This window comes from Salvia hispanica, chromosome 3 (assembly GCF_023119035.1).
Source record: "Salvia hispanica cultivar TCC Black 2014 chromosome 3, UniMelb_Shisp_WGS_1.0, whole genome shotgun sequence".
In the NCBI taxonomy this organism is placed as follows: domain Eukaryota; kingdom Viridiplantae; phylum Streptophyta; class Magnoliopsida; order Lamiales; family Lamiaceae; genus Salvia; species Salvia hispanica.
The window spans coordinates 46,814,300-46,835,762 of NC_062967.1; the positions used below are offsets into that span (position 1 = coordinate 46,814,300).

Here is a 21,463-nt window from a genome sequence, read left to right on the forward strand (position 1 = left end):
ACCAGTAAGAACTAAGGGACTCATCATACTCCTGCTTGCACTCCTGGATCTCTTTTTTCAGAGCGTTCGTCTTGTTGGATGGGAAAAAATAGTCCAGAAATTCTAGTTTGAAATCCTTCCACGTATTGATCGAGTTCGGCGGAAGCCTTAGTAGCCAAGTGTTCGCCTCCCCTTTGAGGGCAAACGGTATTGCACGCAGACGGTAGTCCTCCTCCGTCGCCTCATTAGGTCGCTTCTGAATGCTACACAATTTGCTGAATTCATTTAAAAACACATAAGGGCATTCGTTCCTCCGTCCAGAGAACGTGGGCAGAACTCCGAGCACATTTGTTTTGATGTCGATTGACCTCCGGCGTGGGTTCGAGACTATAGCGTGAGCGGGTTCACCGTCAAGATGAGTGGTGAGCGACCCTATCTCCGGATCGGGATCTACTAGATGGGCCATATTCGGGTCTTCCTCCTCCTCGGTCTCGGAATGCTCTGGTTCTGCTGACAATCCTGGGTTCTCCTCGGTTGACGAATTCCACTCCTTTTCACTCTCTGACTCGAACGGGAATGGATCCTCCATTCTCAATCCTGATCTAGTGGTGATGGTAGATGTAGATTCCTTGACTCGCCACTCGTACTGGCCACTCCCTGATCCAGATGAGCTTGCCCAACTTCCAGATTGGAAGCCTGCTCTCATAAACTATCAAGGGAAAAGGAAATAACAGAAATTAAAATATTTACACCAAATCCTTAAATGAAATAACAACAAACGCCATCCATCCCCGACAACGGCGCCACTTGAAAGGTTCTCTGGTCTACGCGTGTTCAAATAGGAGATAGCAGGTTCCCTAGATCCAGCAAGTCCACCAGATCACTCGGTCTAGGAACTCGTGGGTCGCGAGGAATCCCGGTCGTCGGACACACAGAGCACTTTTTCTTTCAAAAACCCTCAACCACTTTACTAAACCTAGTATAGGGAAGTAGGGATCGATCCCACAGAGAAGGATGCGTAATACTCATGTTCAAGGATTTGGGAGTGTTTTTGGTGTTGGCTGTTGCCACGCATTTTCTTGGGTTGAGGAAAATCAAAATTAACTTGACTTGGGAACTTTTAAAAAATTCTTACACTAACAGCTAGACCTAGGAAATAAACCTACTGTGGGGACCATGTCTGAAAAAGCAAGGTACGACTGAAAAGTTGGCAGAATAACTAACTCTTGTACCGACTGACAGTGAAATCGTCTTCTACAACCAAAATTGCGTAAAACTTCTTAAGAAAAGCAGCATGAGCAAAATAAAAACAGAGCTACTGACTTGAAATCAAATTTATGCATAATAAACGAAGAACTTAACAGATCTGCATACCCTAGACGAAGTAAAATAGAAACCAAGAAGAAAAAAAACAAGATCTATCGAACTACTATCTCTTTCCACACGTCGAATCCAACCTCAGACGCTAAATCCACTCCGGATCCAAGCGTCCGACATGAACTCCAAACAACAGAAACTCTCAGTAAAATAGAAACCAAGAAGAAAAAAAACAAGATCTATCGAACTACTATCTTTCCACACGTCGAATCCAACCTCAGACGCTAAATCCACTCCGGATCCAAGCGTCTGACATGAACTCCAAACAGCAGAAACTCTCCATCACGTCAGATTTTAAAAAAATAAGAACTCCGAATACTCAAACAACCACAGATCTGTCACCAAATTCCACATCAAACACCTCAACATCAAAATAAACAGAGATCGACATAACAATTGAAGAAATAAGCTAACAGCAGAGAGATCTATGCAAAATGACTTGAAATTTAACCGCTAAACGCAGATCCACGAACGATAAAACAATTAAACATCATCAACATCAAGGTCGACTCCCAAAAGTGAAGTTCGACGGTGAAAACAAGCAAAACAACTGAAATTAAAGGTAATTGTATCTTCGCCCTCACTCGGACGGTGTTGCCAAACACGAGATTTTCTAGAAAGTACCCTTCCGATCACGACTACCCCAGATCCATTCCCAAGTGTGTGCAAAGTGTGTGAGCTAAGAAGAGTGAAAAAAAAAACTATCGCCTCTTGCGTTGCATGCTCTTCTATATATATAGGCGTTTGAGTGGGCCCAGCGAGGTATAGATAAGACTTTGTTGCCCTCAGCTGTAGACTCCTCTGTCACGCCAATTTTCCTTGTAAATCCTGCTCACTTCGTTCCTTTCCTTCGCTAGACCATCTCCTTCAGTACTTCCTTGATCTAGCGATTTTCTTCACACACCTGGCTTAGGAAACGTGTTAGACCCAGCAAATTATAACATTTTTCGCACATTACCGATGCATGAAATTAGCCTTATCAGGTCTCTTAACCCATTGAACACTGTTGGATTCTGTCTCGTTAACATCTCCTCGACCCTACGGTCCTGTGGCTGGGGTGGTGGTGGGGGTGGTGAAGGCGGTGGAACAGGTGATGGGGGTGGTGTTACTTCATACCAATCTCCTTGTACTTCCTCCTCCAAGATAGGGAGTTCCCTTCGGCCTCGACCTCGGCCTCTCCCACGTCCTCGGCCTCGTGGCCCATCAGCTCTCCTTGGAGGCATCCTAATAGTTCGTGCAATTACTCGTTAAGTACTATCAAAATTTTGAGGGCAAAACATAACAACTGAATCATAGAAGCGAACACAACTTTTCCAAGATAACGAATTTTCCATAAAAACCATCAGATCAGTACATCGTCAAAGGGATAAAAGAGTCTGCCTCGAAAGGACTTTTTACAAAAGATGAATCCTAGAACGTACACCCAAGTACGTATTGTGAAGCCCCGATACTGCGGAACATCACTAAAGTACTTAGCCACTGCCCTCCTAACATCCCGGGTCTTATGTGCTAACAAAACGTGATCTACTGAAAGTCCTAGAAAGAAAAGAACAACTACATCAGAACGCCATCATACTAGGACGTTTCTGATGGTACAACCTCTCTACTGCTCACCGTCTGATCCCTTGGAGCTCACTCCCGAGCTCCCCTCAAAGTCATCATCACTGTCCTCGACCAAGATGGGATCATCTGCTACTGCTCCTGGTAGATCCTCGTGTGCGGGCTGGGGCACCTCATCGACTGGGAACAGAGCATCCTCTAGATCCATCTCATCTCGGATGGTCCGCAACCAAGCTATCCTCTCCTCTGGCCAATGGCGCATGGCGACGGGAAAGTCCTTCATCCCAGACGTGGGCCCGTAGTGGCACGTGCACCTCTAGCATCTGCCCCTCCCTCTCGGGGGCTCTCTCCTGTGCTACCACCGCACGGTCCATCCATGGCTCCCCTAGGTCCTCCTCCTCATCCATAGCAACCATCGGGGCCTTGCCCCGCCCCTCGGGGTCGTACCCTGCGCCATCTAGCCGACGCATCTCTGGCTCTCGGCTGGTACCTGGGGGTAGATCTGTAACAGGCTGTCGGGACGACCCTGCCTCGTGGTCATGAACTCCCCGTGTGCCATCCTCGGGATGGATTGACGAGCGCCGCTGAAGTGGGGGTGGCGGAACCTCTGGGTAGTGTACGGAATGTAGGAAAACGAAAGACACGAAGCCACGAAAATCCCCCACCTCCTCCTGGGTGTCGATCCTCCTATAGATATAGCTGCTGGACAGCCACTCGGCCCATGCCCCCACTCCTCGGGGAGTACGGAGATCAGCTGGTGGATGCCATCGAGCTCAGTAGCGCCGCCGTACTGGTGGGTCCTCTCCCACAGCTGGTAAAACCTGCTCACGATCGGTACTATGCTCTCCCCTACGTACGGTCGATAAGCTCTGAACTCGCGGAGTGCATACTCTGCGCAACTCTCATAAATACTCAACGGGGGTCTAGTGGGATCACGTCCCTCCATCTACACAAAGGGTACGTCACAGGTCAGAAGGAGGTACTCAAAGGAAAACGTAGTGTAAAAGCGATGCATGAGAGTCTAAGTCAAAGGAATCCTCAACTAGAGCCACTATACTGTGTGATCTAAAGTCAACAAACTAAGTTCACACCTCAATTCTAACGTTTCTAAAGGGTCTCGGGAAACGTGATGGAATCGATATTCTCTTTCGGATCTAATCGAGTGGCATAGCCACAGTGAGGATCTATCTTGTGCTATTCCCTTATAGCATCGTTCCTCATTTTCCTTTTCAACATTTGCCCCTCTTGTGCTCTCGTGCACTGGGCGTCGGTTCTTCTCGCGCAAAAAGTCATGTCACCGCGGATCACGCTTTCGTGCTTAACTCTGTCTAGCATCGTCTCAAAATTGTTGCTTAGGAAAGCAATTATAGGATTTATAGTTCATCCTTTGTAGTCTCATTTTGAGCTACATTCTTCTAGGAAACTCTTTTTCACCCTAGGTTCTTTCATTCTCGACTGGGATATATCTTTTGTCACACTTGCATCGGTTATCTCAAAATTTCACTTCTTTACTTCCAACTTGGTTGAACGTCATGGAGATGATCGAGTCGATTACTTGGAATGATCTAGTGAACAAGTCTAGATCTTGACTGAAGAAAGTTTGGATCTCAGAGCAGGAAAGAAACTGAGGCTCTGATACCACTCTGTCACGACCGCACTTTGCTAAGGATAGCGAAAGCGGGTAAATCGCGACTAATGGGAGGGATTAAAGAAACGGGGAAAGAAAAGGGGAAAGAACTTGTGAATATGCCCGAAGGCCAAGTCGATCATATCATAGAATAGAAGTCAAATGTACCATTACATGGTCTTAGAACTAGAATAAACATTACATCAATAATTCAGAGTTCGAAGGTGAGATTCTAAGATGTCTCACTTCACTAAAGAGCAGCGGAATAAGTCCATACTAGACGACTTCGTGTATGAAGACACGAATCGTGAAAAGATCCACTGGATTATTTAGTAGCATCGACTCCGATCATTTCTCCATTCTCTTGACGTTCAACCTGCACATTTATAAATACATGCATGGCTGAGTACAGGAGTACTCAGTGGACACATGCCGAAAACAAAACATACAATATATAGTTGTCATCCATCTATAGTATCGCACGGGGGTTTTTCTTAAAAGGCCCGAGCATACTAAATTCTCTGTGATCTTAAAAGTCCGACTGCAGTCTAAGTTCTTTTGGATCCTCACCTTATCTGAGAATTGTGTACCGTGAAGGTGGCCACCTTCAGCGGACACATCGCCGGCCAACCGCTGATGGCTCACGGCTCTCGTGCACGTTATTCCGAACAGGATTTGCGGTCCTATTGGGAACCGAATTCGTTAAACTTGGGCTGGCATCGCCAAAACCCGCGGGCTACAACCCCAACAGATAGGCCTCAAAACAAACATTTTATGGCATGACAACAACTTTAAAATAATCACTGCTTCATTTTGAGAAAAGATGATTTTTCATAATTTCACAAGTATTTGCTTTATATCCACACTATAGTGCTGGATATTAAAAGAAAGCCCACCTGATATGCTTATGTCTCAACTCAATTACTCGCTTTGGCCTCACTTGCCCTCGAGCAATTTATCCCTTGAAAATAAATAGCGTAGCACGCTAATTAATACTTGAATTATTTCTCTTTAGAAAGAATGCATGCATCCTATTGGATAGCACCTATATCTCAGTCTCGGCTTATAGGATTTTTCTTAATCCTACCTCGGCTTCACTACTCTGCAGAGTTTATTTATTCTCTTTATTAACTTGGAGAAATTATATTTTCTCTAAACAAATATTCGGCCCATATTTACAAGAATAGGAATTCTTGGAAAGTCTCTTCTAAAATTCTTTTCTTCGGATTTTTCTTAAGGCCGCCCATGGCGTCGCGGGGCGACGCCGGTCGGCTTTCGCGTCTCCCACTTTACTACTTTATTCTCCCAGAATCTAAATAAATTATTTGGAAATTTATTCCTCGACCTTCGAGCTCTATCTCAATATCCTTAATTTAATTCCAACTTCTCATAATTAAATCCTTGGCCCAATTTACTAATTAAATGCTAGAGCCCAACACTCCCTACTAGCTTAGGATGGCCCAATTGCTTGATTTAATTATTAGGGCCCAATCCTCTTATTATTCAAAGGTCCAACAAGTAAAACTAAAGTGGCCCATATATACTCCTATCGGTCAAACTCTCTCTCTCTCTCTTTCTCTCTCCTACATTTCTCAAAATTAAATCCCTAAATTGAAGAGTAGAGACGCAGCGGCTTCTTCTTCTTCCTCACGACTATCCGCCGTTAAATTGGCTCGCCGGCGGTTGCTGGATTCGTCTCCTTCATCTCGACTCTCGGTCACCGCACTGATCTCTTCTCCTTGGCGGTGGAGTCACAGCGGAGTGGATTCGCTATTGAGCTGAGGCATCGCCTCGGAGTTCATCGACTCACCGCCAGCATCAGCGATTTCTCGCCCCTGCCAGGTCGGCTTCGCCGTCGTCTCATCCCTCCGACCAACGCCGTCCGTCGCTCACGCCTCCGTCGCCTCCCACTCGCAACGGCAGGCACGTCATCGCGGCTGCCGAAGTCCGCCACGCACGCCGCCCTCTTCCCTTTCGGCGTCCAGCGATGCCGACCTCGTCCCGGCTGCTCAACGAGCAGAGCCGCCGCTCCTCTCGGTTCTCCGGAGTTTCCGTCGCCGCTCGACCATCGCCGGGCAGCTCTGCCGAGTACTCCTCACTCCAAAGCTAAGTCCCCAATCCCTTAGCCCCTTTTTAGTTTAGAATTACTAAAGCTTTGATCTTGGGCAGACTGTTATTGTTGATTCATCACTTGATATGGGGAGTCTATTTGCATTTGAGGGGGATTTGAGAAAGAATGTAGCTACTGGAATAACTCTTACTGTTATGAGTTCTGTTTCTAAGTTTCATTTAGAGCTGCTATGATTCTAAGTTCTTGGTCACCTACTATGTTAGCTCTATATGATGCAAGGTTATTGGGTGTTTGAGGTTGTTCCCTCACTTTGATGATTCCTCTTGGAAGGGACTGATGTCCTGCCTCAAACTCTCCTCCTTGCTCCTCCTCCCTTCCTTGCTATTCTCTTGAATATTTGGTGAAATTATAGTGTTGAGAATGAGGGGATGAGAAGGAGATTGAGGTTGTTTATATAGTGCTATATTCTTGGCTTTTTGTGCTTGAGACTTGGAGGCAAAGGCTCCTATTTTGGGGTTGCTAGCTCTTTCTCTTTCGAGCTTGATGATTGTGAGATTCTTGCCGTTTTGGTGATTGTGGCTGATCTTCTTGGCTGATTTCTCGGCCTTGATCGACGGGGAAATGAGAGTTTGACTCATCTTCTACTTTGGGCTTGTGTAGGAGCTCTTTCTCCTATGTCTTCTTTGTCTTGAATCTCTTTTGATGTTAGATGAAGTGGTGACAAAAATTGGCTTACCTCATGCTCTATCTTGTAGCTCTTCTAGCTGCACTATTCACCTACTTGTTCCATCTCTTATTTAGCTTGTGCTTCCCTCCCTCTTTACTTGTGTGTAACTTTCTAACCCCCAATTTGGTGTAAACTTTGTAGGTACATGGAGGCATTCTTGGAGCTTGTGGAGGGGAGCAAAATCGAGAATAAGAATGGGAGGGAAAGAAAGAAGATGCTCCTCTTGAGCTCATTTGGTTCTATCCCCAATTTAGTTTGCTTCCAAACTTGAGAATTAAAGAAGTAGGATAGATAGTGTAGAATAGATGTGTGTGTTGACACTCTCACATATGTAACATGTGCTAGATATATCTCCAACATTATTGTGTAATTTGTTCCTCAATTATTTATCAAATAAAAGCATAGCTTTACTTTTATCCTTGAACACATAATTTCCTTGCACTTTATTTCTCCCAACGAAAATACTTACATTACTCCAAATTCGAAAATACAACGAGGGATGCACGATTACGCATCTTCTAAACGAAATTAAATAAGCTACTAAATCCGATTTATCTCGAAAGAAGGGAACGAAATTCCGGGGCGTCACATAATAACTTTCAATATTGTGTATTAAAATTATCAACACAAAGACATAATTATATCAATAAAACATGTAAATTTAAAATGTCAAGACAAAGACATAAGTTTATCAACACAAGAAGATTGATGAATTTATGTCTTTGTGTTGAAGTTTCTAACATACAAAATTGATATTAGTTTTTAGTTATTACCGTAACTTAGTTAGTATTTGATCACACACCTATATATATATATATATATATATATATATATATATATATGAGTCCCATTATCCACAAACCCACTCTTAAAGACCGAACTTGAATCATTTCAAAACCTACTTGAAGCAAGTAAAAACATATTGTAGTTTCAATGTATTACGTACAGAATGAAATAATAAACCTATACAATGAAGTAAAATTGGCTTGTAATGAAGAGCGAAAAAAATTTACACAACATCATATCTCATAAAAAAACTAGATCTTATGGCCCAGATTTGTTCTCTAGTTCGGTCTCTAAGAAAGGGTTCGACATTGATTACAACTCTCTCTCTCTCTCTCTATATATATATATATATATATATATATGATAGGAGTAGTTCGAGATTGTGTGAGGGTGGTTGATGATAGGTCCTCTAAATTACTGGAATTGGTTCTGAAGGATGAGCAGTAAAATTTTATTTTTTAAATTTATTATATAAATTATTGTTTTGTTGCTCATTATTAAGTATATACAAATTTTATGAGATTTATATTTTTTTTGCGGCCATGTATCTATACACTGCACTTTATGAGGGCAGTATATATTATTTTAAATTTATATTTGCAGCCATGAGGGCAGTATATACATTGCACTTTATATTTGCAGCCATGAAATTTGAATTTATTATATATATTATTTTAATTTTAAATTGTAGATGTGATAGGAGTAGTTCGAGATTGTGTGAGGGTGGTTGATGAAAGGTCTTCTAAATTACTGGAATTGATTCTAAAGGATGAGCAGTAAAATTTTATTTTTTAAATTTATTATATAAATTATTGTTTTGTTGCTCATTATTAAGTATATACAAATTTTATGAAATTTATATTTTTTTTGCAGCCATGTATCTATACATTGCACTTTATGAGGGCAGTATGTTGATTCCTTCTTGAGTCAACGTAAGTTTGACATCAAAATTGTACCAATTGTTTTGTACAATTTTGTAAGGCTACTATTTGCAATGGTATTTTTTTTATGATTATTAGTTTATTATATGTTTGCGTTATGAATGTTATAATTTTTATTGTTCTTTTAAGTCAAATTAGTTGCGGGACCATTTATAATGCATCGAAAGTGTCTTTGAATAAGGATATTGATGAGATCAATCGACTTAGAGAAAGGTGTTCTTTTGTGAAATTGTTTTTTCTATTTTATAAATTATTTTTATTGAATGATTAACAGATTTTGATTATTTTATAGAGTAAAGGATGATGAATCTTTTTGTGTTGATTTACCCTTGTGCTTATTAAAGTCTGTCAAGCCTTATGTGGTTGATGATATTGAAGGAAATTTGAAGTCCATCGAGAGTTTATTTTGCCAAGAAGTATGTAACATTTTAAATATTTGTGCACCTTTTGTTATGTTTAATTTGTGTTCATTAAAATATTATGTAGTTATTGAATGAACATGATGGAAATTACTGGATTTGTGCAAGAGTGGAGGTTGTGAGTTGTTACGGTGACTGGTATTATATATCTTGCAAGAAATGTGGTAAAAAAGTTGTTAAGGATGGTAACCATTTTTTGTGCTCTGGTTGTGGATTATTCAATGGTTCTGGCTTTATGAGGTAAAATTTAATATATTGTTTTAATTTTTACATCTTGGTGTATTTTTTCATATTTTAATTTTTTATTATTATTAATTTATAATTTTATTATAGATATATGTTAAAATTCGAAGACTTTGATGGGACAAGTACTGCTCAATTAGTTCTTTGGGAAAGAGAGTGTGTTCACATTATGAACAAGAATGTTGTTGAAGTTAATGCCGAGAGGTATGTTGAGAAAAATTATTTTTTTCGTACATAATTTTTTTATTTTAGTTTAATTAGTTTTGAAAGTTTTTTTTTTTTTTTATTTATATCAGGTTGTTTCTTTGATGGGACAAGTATTGCTCAATTAGTTCTTTGGGACAGAGAGTGTTCACATTATGAACAAGAATGCCGCTGAAGTTAATGCTTGAGAGGTATGTTGATTAGTACAGAATTTTTTTATTTTAGTTTAATCAGTTTTAAAAGCTTTTTTTTTTATTTATATCAGGTTGTTTCTTTGAATTGTGTGCCGAGGGAAATTGAAAATTTTATTACTGGCAAAGTGTACCTCTTTAAGATAAGTGTTAGGAAAGAGGAGGATTTCCTGAGGTTGAAACCCTACAATGTCAAAAAAGTTGTTTCTGATCATGCTGTGATTCGCAAATATCCTGCCAATATTCTTTCTAATTTGGACAAAGGCAATCCTTCACAGTCGTTAGATGATCACTTCTTGGAAGAATGTGATACGCTTTCTCTAATTGTAAACTTGGGACAGGATAATGATTCTCTCCAGGTATTTTTCATTAGTTGTTATTTATTCTTTATAGTAATTAATGATTATTTTTATATTTCATTATCTTTAATTAATGTTGCATATTATTAGGTGTGTGGTGATAAGCTGTTGTTCTCTTCTGGTTCGAGTGATGTGAAAAATTTTGTGGATCTATAGTTGGTTGATGATGTTGTTAGTGTTGATGGTATTTGTAAAGTCCCTGAACTGCTGCTGAAGGATGATTTTGTTATCGACGTAGATGCTGAAGTTGATGTTTTTCCATCAGTTGAGCGCAAGAAGAGTGGTGTTCTGAAAAATGAAGGTGATGATGTTACACATGGTTTGAAGAGGAAGTTCGCTGACGACTTTGATGGTTCTGTTAAGTACTGTTAAGATTGAACCGAAAGATTGAAACTGTTTGTGTTTTGATGATTTTGTTGATTATGTCAGGGACTCATTATGATGTCTTTTGTCGTTTATGTAATTATTATTAATAGTAGTTGGTTTGTGGGTTTGCTCATCTTTTTAGTTTTATTTTGTTGTCGACTTTGTTTGTATTCAGAGTCAAGAAAGATGAGCAAGTGTGTAGTTAGTTCTGCTGGTGTAATATGTAATATTGGCAGTTGATGTATTATTATCAGTGGTTTATTTAAATTTAATATTTTACATATATATTAGCAAGTATGTGTATATTAATAGAATTCACTTTCAATGTTATTTTTTATTTAAGAATGATTAGTAAGTGTGTATTAGTAATACGTAGCTATTTGTAGATGTTGTTTTCTTTGACTTTTTATTTTTTATTATGGTATTATTTTTTATCTTTAGTACTTAGAATAACTTTAAAATTATAGAATGTAGTGTATAGTGGTTTTTAAGTTTTGGATATTGTTTTACGTAATTATTTATTTGGATAATTTTTATATTATCATTTTTTGACTTAAACTTCAAAAAAATGTACATTTATTTTGTTAAAAGAATTATCTTATTTAATACATAAAAATTATGTTTATTTTTGTTAATAAAATATGTAGTTAAAGTATAGTCAAGATTACCTTTCTTTATAGTTGTTTTAATGAATTTGGTTGTTGTGATCGTAGTTGTTTTCTGTAAAAGAAAAGTTTAAAAGTGAATGGAAATACGACCGTTTTTGTAACGATTGGAAGGGAAGGGAATGAGAATAGTCTTATTTTTCAAGTGATGTGATTGAGATAGCGTGATGTTTATGATTTTTTGTTTCCAATTTTATTTAATGTAGTATTAGAGTATAATTATATTTTTTAAATTGATTCATGTATTATCGGTAAATATCTTATATTTTTTTAAAGATTATTTTTTTGTGATATATATATATATATATATATATGGATGTATTCAAATACTTTTCATATCTTTTGTCATTTTTCCTTCTTAATCCTAGCCCCACGATTTTGTCATCTGACGGTTAGATTAATGCCACGTGTCATTTAATAATGCACATTTTCATTCTAATAATGCACAGCGGCTAATAATGCAACATTATAAACTAATAATGCACATTTTCATTCTAATAATGCACAACGGCTAATAATGCAACATTATAGACTAATAATGCATTGATCACAACCATCCAATTCAAGGATCCAAGAACTGAGATTAAGAAGGAAATAGGACACTTAGGGTGCAAAGGAGCCTAATGCACCCCATATTTGTGTTTATGTAAGATACATTTGCAATAACTAAAGCTTAATTTGTGTTCACAATACTTTATGTTTAGATTATTTTTTTTAGGATATATACATAGTAGTATATATTTTTTTATACAGGGGAGATTGATTTTATAGTTAACTATATATGTATATAGTTGTTATGTTGACATATTGAATTAGTTTGTTGCTATAATTATTGCTTTTTTGTTTTAATTTGAAAGAAATGAATTGATATTTATATTTAATTAATTAATATGTTTATTTCTAATTTGTCAAATAATTTTGTAAATTTTAAATAGAAATTCATGTATATATTCGAAATTATGTGCAAAATATCTATTTAGTATTCTCTTTGTCCATTGAACATGTCCACTTTTCTTTGTTTGTTTATCCCAATCAAGATGATCACTTTCTAATTTTGGAAATAATCACCTCTCTCTCTTCTCTCTCTCAATAAAATATTGAACTTCCTTTTTTTCTCTCTATTTTATTCCCCATAACAACTTCTCCTAAAATTCTGTGCCACTCAAGAATGTGGCTGAGTATATTATATACTCCCTCCGTCTCATAAAGTTTGTCTCATTTCACTTTTACCAATTTTGGTAGTGGACCCCATATTCCACCAACTCATTCATACTCACATTTTATTATAAAACTAATACTTTAAAAGTAGGATCCACATCCCACCAACTTTTTCAACTCACTTTTCATTACATTTCTTAAAACCTGTGTCGGGTCAAAGTGGGACTATCTTTGTGGGACAGAGGGAGTAATTTGTATTTTTTTTATTTGAAAATTTAAGTTTATATTTTGTCATGGTTTTGATGTACAAAAGATGCTATACTTATCTTATTTTATGCTCTTTGTTGTATCTAGGTTGAGTAGGAGTATTTCTTTTGTCTCATAATAGATGGCATAGTTTTCCTTTTTAATTTGTTCCGCAGAAGATGTCATATTTTTTTTTTAAATAAGTTGTGTCTCACATTAATTAAAGCTTTAAATTTTCCTTTATTTACACACAATAAAATTTCATAAAATTTTGTGCTGTCCTACAAGTAACAAACAATTTATGTGGTGTTCAGACATTTTTGAGTTATTTCCAAAATAACAAAACATGCAATCATTTTATTTTAGTTTCATTATTTAATTTGAGTCATTACTTATTTTGTTTCGTAGATTTATTGTTTCTGATGAATTTCCAAAATAACAAAACATGCAATCAATTTATGTGCTGTCATTACTTATTTTATTATCAATTTATTGTTTCTGATGAATTTCTGAAATTAGATATTGCATGTGTTTGGGAAGTTGTATTTTTATTGATATTGGAGTACCATGTTAGCAGTTAGCACCGAGGAGGTATGAATTAATATTTGGATTTTGTCAGTATTTATGTACTGTATGTTTGTCTGCTGCAGAGTTTTTATAAAAAAAAAAATGGCTACATAGTAATGATTTATTTGCAATGAATAGTAGTTGTCAATAATTTTTGTGGATTCGGTTTAGATATGTTGAGTTTTCAATGTTTGGTCGCAGGGATAGTATTTATAAGTTTTAATTGAATTTGTTGTAAACTAATATTTAATGTTTATATTATATTTTATTTTCAGTTTTTTCATTTTGTTTCTTTGTTTTCATATTTCGTTGAATAGATCATATTGTATTACTAATATAATTAACAAAATAGTCAGTGCAACTACTTAGATATAAATCCATAATTTTAGTTACAATCATTTGATGCAAGTTGAAAGAGTGAATATTACACTACTATTCATACGTAATCTGCAAGATATTTGGGATGAGAAGTTTTTCGACGCATTCTTGATTTTGTGGATGTAGCAACATTCTTCTTTTTGTCTGTTGTGGTGGCATTGCTGGATCTACCAAATTTTTTAGTTGTTTTCTTGGATGGCAATGTACAATATGCAGCAAAAAGTCAAGTCATATTGTATATTATTATAGTTAATTTTTGTAATTAATTTGATAAGGAAATACAAAGATTTTAACCTTCTTCCTAATACCATTGTCATCAGAGAAATGAACTATGAATGTGTCCTTGCCGCATATATTAATGTCAATAAAGTATGAATTTCAATGTTGTTGTCAGTCAAGAATTTCTCCCATCCAGTTGATAGATAAGTTTTGATATGGTGGCGTTTTTTTAGTTTTTCCGAGTGAACTTTCCATTCCGAATTTGGAGAAATCTTTAAGATGCATTTTTCTGATATTATATTTCCGTATGAATCTTCAAAGCGTCGTGGAAATGGCTGTGATATACAAATGAAATATAAAGGTTATATAATTATTTAAAATAATACGTTAATTACATTTAATAATTATCCTACTCCTATTATTGTAAATATCTAAATTAAATGATTGACTTTTTACTCATTCTAATTTAAATGATTTAATTTCTGTTTTGTTCTAAATTAAATGAGTAAATTTCTACTTATGATAAACATAAATTTAAATAAAATATTTGTTGTATATGTAATACTCCTATATAGATTGTAAAGTAATCAATTGTTACCATCATTTTTGTATGTCTGGAAGGATTGTAAACTTTGTGGAAAGTTGGTCTCCACTTGCATAATATTAACACTGTTTCAGATGAAATTTTGGTTGGTCTGCAATATTCAAAATAATGTGTATGGTTTTATATGTAAACAAAAGTTTCGAATTTATTTAAACAGATTGTGTTAAAGATGGAGTAATATAATAATAAATTTTGTGCTTAAAAAAATTAAATTTTTATCGTGTTGTTTCTTCAGAGTCTTCATGTTCATCTTCGTATGCTGGCTTCATTTGATTTTTTCCTTGTGATTTTTGATTTGAGTTTTATTCCAAATTGTTTGGTTGAGGTGTTAGAGTAATGAAGTCTTCAAGATTTTATGTTGCATTTGCTTCAATCCAACCATAGCATGGACGATGTACTTTGAAGTTTTTTGGTTGTTTAGAGTAAGAAGACATGGTTTGTTGAAAAAAATAGTATTTTGGTAGCAATATGGTAGTAGTAGTAGTATATAACTAATAGATTCTTGGAAAATTAGATTTTGTTTAATTTGTTGGTTTATGATTAATTATGAAATGACATTTGTCAGTTTTTGCTATGAATGTAAAGATTGAGTCTTTTCAATCTTTTTAATAAATGTTGGTAGTTATTATTTTTGTCATTTCGAGTGTTTTCACATTATTTATTGAGTACTAAATCATTTAATATAGTATTAGATTTTGTTATTGAAATTTTATTCATGTAAATTGAATCTCTGTGATTTAATTAGGTGATTTTTTGATTTTATTCTTTTTTGGAAAGATCGTATTTTGATCAAAGTTGATGATTTCATGGTTATTTATCATTAATTAATTTTATCCCTATAAATTTAGTTGAAGTACAATATGCATACAATAAAATTTACATTTGTAATTTTAATTTAATGTTATCAGTATATTTACTTCTATTGTTTCAAGTACTATGAAGTAATTTAATTTGTTTTATTAGTGATTTATACACTATGTATCGGATTGAACGCGTCACATAGTTAGACAGAGAAGCAAAGTCATTTAATTATTGATATAAATAGGGTTCTAGGTTTATAGATATATGATAAGACTAATTTCATGCAATGGTTATGGGGTTATATTCTATAATTTCCCGGGTCTGACAAGGTTTTGTAAGCCAGGTGTGTAGAGAAAAGGCTAGATCCAGGAAGAAGATGAAATCGCCTGGAGAAGGAAGCTGGCAGAGGAAGCAAGTAGAAAAGGGAAGAAATTTACTAGACGGAGGAGAATTCTAGACAAGGGCAGAATGGGAAACACAAGGAAGAGTCTAGAAGCTCCATCCCTTATAAATAAGAGCACGCGACCTACATGGAACATCCATCATCCTTTAGCTCTTAGCTTAGCTTTCTCACTCTCTACACACACACACATTTGGGGAAATCAATTTTGGGGGGTTCACAGTCAGAAAATTCATCGGTAGTTGTGTAACACCGTCTCCACGGGAGGCGAAGATACAATCTATTTCCTGCTTTTAGTTTATATTTCCGAACTTCCCGAGTCTTCGCTGTTCGAAGCTCGGTCGTATTTTGTTAAATTTCCATTGGATATTGCACTCTTTTGCTATGGAATTCACTGCTATGGTTTTGTTTCATGTTATCGCTGTATTTTCCATTTACTTTTGATGCTTTTTGGTGATTGATCTGAGTTTGGAGTTGAATTGTATGGAGATTGTAGTTGATCGGTTGAATCTGGTTAAATCTGTGTGATCGGAGATGGAATTTTCTTTGGTATGTTGTGGATGGCTTGGATCCGGAGTGGATGAAGCATCCAGTGTTTGGATCTGTTCACATCTGCATGGTTTTGATGATTAATTTCTGTTTTCTCGTTTACCTCGTCTAGTAATAGTAGATCTGCTTTAGTTTCAGTAGTTGATCGCATTAATCGGTTTAATTTCGTTTGCTCTGTTTCGCTCTGTGTTTTTGCTCTATGGTTCCTCTGCATTTCATGATCAAAGTTTTTGAAAAGATGATGTCGCTGTTAGTTAAGCCTTTAGTTAGTTAATCTGTAGCTTTTTATTCGTACCCTGCTATTGTGGGAAATGGTCCTCACGCTCTGTTTTTCCTCTGTCTAGGCATTTTAGGAAGTTGTTTACCAGGTCTAGTAGTTGTTTCCGCTCTGGGAGAATTTGAGTACGTTGGTTTTTCGTCATGCATGTCCCGTCATTCCTGCCTAGATCTAGCTGTTAGGATAGAGCATTTTGTTTCCCCAGTCTAGTAGTTAAATCTCAACCCCAAAAATGCGTGGCAGCCGCCAAAAACAGTTTTCAGGTGTCCTTACATGTTTACATACGCATCCATCTCTGTGGGATTCGATCCCTACTTCCCTGTACTATTCCTTTTTAGCATAGTGGGTTGAGAGTTTTGAAAAGCAGGAAGTGATTGTGTGCCCAACGACAGGTGATTTCGAGGGTTCTCTGAGTTCCTAGACCCCGTGATCTAGTGGATTCTCTGGATCTGAGAAGTTTGAATATATTGACATACTCGCACGAGAATTTCCTAGCTCTTCAAATGACGCCGTTGCCGGGGATGGATGGCGTAGTTTGTTTACGTGCTTAGAGATTTGGTGTAAATACTTTTAATTCCCTTTTATTGTTTTTCTTTGCAGTTTATGAGCAAAGGCTCACGGTTTGGAAACGGGAGTAACTCGTCTGGGTTAAGGAACGTTCAATTCAGGTGGCAGGTTGATAAGACTAATTTCATGCATCGGTTATGTGATGAAAAATCACCATTTACTGGGTCTAACACATTGTTTAAGCCAGGTGTGTGAAGGAATTCGCCAGGTCCAGGAAGAACTGAAGGCAGTGGACCAGCGAAGGAAGGAGGTGAAAAGTGAGCAGAATCAAGGAAGAAAATGGCTAGACGAAGGGAGTCCGAAGCTGAGGGCAAAGAAGACTATTCACACAAAAGAGCCCCTGCTGGACCCACTTCCACGCCTATATAAGAAGGAGCATGCAACACACATGATAGAAGATATAGCTCTCAGCTCACACACACACACACAGACTTGGGAAATGGGAATCTTGGGGTAGAATAGTGGTTTCATCTTCGGGAAAATTTGTGCAACACCGTCCTCAAGGAGGACGAAGATACAATCATTTACTTTTCAGCACTTATGTTTGTTTCTGTCGAACTTCGCCGTTTCGAAGTCGATTGTCCGTTTTGCTACTTGCTTTCTATCTATGAATTTTATTTCATAGTGGCAGGCGAATGCTTGCGATATGAGGTAAGCAACCGTACGTTCCTCGAAAAGCGGAATTTGAAATTCCAAATGCAACCGTCATCCCTCCAATTTGCAAGAATCTTCCTCCCCCTAGTAACAATTATGAAACACCAAATTCTCGGGTCGGAGATCATAAGTGACAAAACAATTTCCCCAGAGAGTTTGGTGCTTCGAAAAATATTTTTGGGAAGAACTTTTTTTTTTTTTTAATTTGTTTGGGTTTTCTTATATTCGAAAGCAACTGAACTATTTACATAGCAAATGAGTATCCTCAAGATTTCTTAGGTCAGTGTAAAAATAAATTTTTGTTCCCCACTTTACCTGACCTAGGAATTCATTGAGGATATCCACTTGCCTGACCATCTTAAGATATAATAGCAGATGCATGTAGTGGCGTCTCTTCCACCACATGCATATCTGTATTATCTTTGTATACCTTCACTCTTTGCCCATTTACCAGGAAAGGAACTGAGTTTGGGGCGCTCCCTTGAATCTCTACAGCTCCATTTGCTCGAAGGCCAATGATCGTGTATGACCCTATCCACTTGGATTTCAGCTTACCAGGCATTAGCTTTGGCCGGGATTGAAAAAGGAGTACTTTCTGCCCTACCCGAAGTTCCTTGACTCGGAGATTCTTATCATGCCAGAGTTTGGTTCTTTCTTTATACCACATGGCCGAGTCGAATGCCTCCAGTCTTAGTTCCTCCAATTCCTGTAGCTACAGTTTCCGTTCCTCTTCACAGGCATGTGTCTTCATGTTCATCTCTTTAACGGCCCAGTAAGCTGTATGTTCCACCTCCACGGGTAAATGACACATTTTCCCGAACACCGATCTATACGGTGACATCCCGATTGGTGTTTTGTAAGCAGTCCTATATGTTTTTGATTTCTCTGTGGTGTTCACCGTCTTTTCCAATATGTTTTTGATTTCTCTATTCGAGATTTCCGCTTGACCATTCGACTGGGGATGATAGGGTGTAGATAACCGATGATGTACACCATATTTTCTCATCAAAGCTTCTATTGTGCGGTTACAAAAGTGCGTTCCCTGGTTCGAGATGATGGCTCTGGGCACCCCATACCTATTGAAAATATTGGTCCGCAGGAATTTAGCTATCTCCTTTGACTCGCAAGTGGGCGTAGCCTTTGCTTCTATCCATTTGGATACATAATCCACCACAACCAATATGTATGTATTCCCATATGAAGATGGGAAAGGGCCCATAAAGTCCATGCCCCAAATATCGAAAATTTCACAAACTATTATCGGATTTTGTGGCATCTCATCTCTTCTAGAAATTCCCCCGGTCAGTTGACATCTTTCACAGACTTGACAAAACTCAAAAGAGTCCTTGTTCAGAGTCGGCCAATAAAATCCATTGTCCAAAACCTTCCTGACAGTTTTCCTAGGCCCAAAATGACCCCCACAGGCTAAGGCATGGCAGTGGTTCAAGACATCTTTCTGTTCCTACTCCGGGATGCATCGTCGGATAACCTGGTCTAAGCACATCTTCCAGAGGTAGGGATCATCCCAGAAGTAGTACTTGGCTTCACTCTTCAGCTTCATTTTCTGGGCCCGGGAAATTTCGTGGGAACCTGGCAGTTCTCCAGTGACTAAGTAATTAGCCAGATCAGCGAACCATGGCTCTGCATTCATCGGTCGCTTACCCCTGTCTGATGTTCCTAGACCTGTTACTGTTAACACTGCTTCCCAGTCAATAGATCTAGCAGACTTCCATATATAATAAAGATGTTCCTCGGGGAAGGCATCAAGTATAGCTTCATCTGTATCCCCTTGGAATATTCGGCTTAAATGATCTGCAACTTTGTTCTCCGTCCCTTTCTTATCTTTTACCTCCCAATCAAATTCTTGCAGCAACAACACCCATCTAATCAACCTTGGCTTAGACTCCCTCTTGGTCAGGAGATACTTAATCGCAGCATGATCAGTGTAGACTATTACTTTCGACCCTAATAGATACGGTCGAAATTTCTCGAATGAGTACACCACTGCCAACATCTCCTTTTCTGTGGTATCATAGTTCTTCTAAGCCTGGTTGAGGGTCTTCGACGCATTAAAAATGACATAGCTTTTCCCGTCAATCCTCTGACCTAGGACCGCTCCCACTGCAAAATCACTCGCATCGCACATTACTTCGAAGGGGTAATTCCAGTCTGGTGCGCGGATTATGGGGGCGGAGACAAGTCTATCCTTCAGCATCTGGAACGCCTTCTTGCATCCTTCATCAAAATCAAACTCCACATCATTGTGCAAGAGATGCGTTAGCGGTTGGGCAATTTTTGCAAAATCCCTGATGAACCTCCTACAAAAACCTGAGTGACCCAGGAACCCTCTAACCTCCTTCTGATTTGTGGGGTAGGGCAGTTTCGAGATTACATCCACCTTGGCTTTATCCACTTGAATTCCTCTCTCAGAGACTACATGACCGAGGACTATTCCTTCTGGTACCATGTAATGGCATTTCTCGAAGTTTAGGACTAAATTCTTCTCCTGACACCTTCTCAATACCAGATCCAAATTAGCCAAGCATGCATCGAAGAATTCTCATACACCGTGAAATCATCCATAAAAATTTCAATGCACATTTCCAACAAGTCTGAGAAGATGCTCATCATACAATGCTGGAATGTACTCGGTGCATTGCATAATCCAAACGGGCAGGTAAAGGTTGTCTTCTCCTTATCTTCCGGATCCACATATATCTGGAAGTATCCACTGTATCCATCTAGGAAGCAAAAATATTGCTTTCCAGCCAACCTCTCCAACATCTGGTCAATGAAGGGCAAAGGAAAACGATCCTTTTTAGTGGCTTCATTAAGCTTCCGGTAATCGATGCACATTCTCCATCCAGTTACCAATCTAGCAGGCACCAACTCATTCTTATCATTTTCTACAACTTGTATTCCCGACTTCTTTGGTACCATGTGAACTGGGCTGACCCATTCGCTGTCTGGAATGGAGTAAATAATCCCCAATGATAGCAGCTTCAAAACTTCCTTCAGAACCTCTTCCCTCATGTTCGGGTTTAGCTTGCAATGTGGGTCTCTACGCGCCTTTGCCCCCTCTTCCAGTTGGATGTGGTGCATGCAAAGGTCTGGGCTGATTCCCACCAGGTCGGAGAGCGTCCACCCTATGGCCTTCTTGTTCCTCCGGATCACTTCCAGTAGATCATACTCCTGTTCCGCTGTCAAGTGGTTGTTGATGATCACTGGCAATGTTTCATCTTCCCCAAGGTAGGCATACTTAAGGGTCTCGGGTAGTTTCTTCAACTCTTTCTTTGGTGTGATAGCTTTCTGGGGCAGGGGGGTTTTCTCTAGACCTCCTGTTGCCATTTCACCCAAGTTGGTTCCCTTGTCTGGACCCTTAACTTGAACAGACCCCGTAGACTCGAATGACAGTGGCTGTTGGCAAAATGCCATGATCGCTTCACTGATCTGTTCGTCTGTCAGGTTCTGAGTTAATAGGGTTTCACACCATCCTGCAACCTCCATGTCAACAGACTGACTCAGCTC

At 38.2% G+C, this 21,463-nt stretch overlaps 1 protein-coding gene across 1 annotated transcript in view; it reads right to left on the reverse strand.

The window, feature by feature from the left end:
* The window catches only part of LOC125210350, a 6,863-nt gene extending 3,739 nt beyond the window's left edge, over nucleotides 1-3,124 (reverse strand). Inside the window, exons 1-3 of the mRNA XM_048109911.1 lie at nucleotides 2,971-3,124; nucleotides 2,473-2,580; nucleotides 167-675 (exon numbers count right to left, since the gene is read on the reverse strand). Coding sequence (XP_047965868.1) covers nucleotides 167-675; nucleotides 2,473-2,580; nucleotides 2,971-3,124 — 771 coding nt within the window. The remainder of the gene's footprint in view (nucleotides 1-166; nucleotides 676-2,472; nucleotides 2,581-2,970) is intronic.
* Between the last annotated feature and the right edge of the window lie 18,339 nt (nucleotides 3,125-21,463).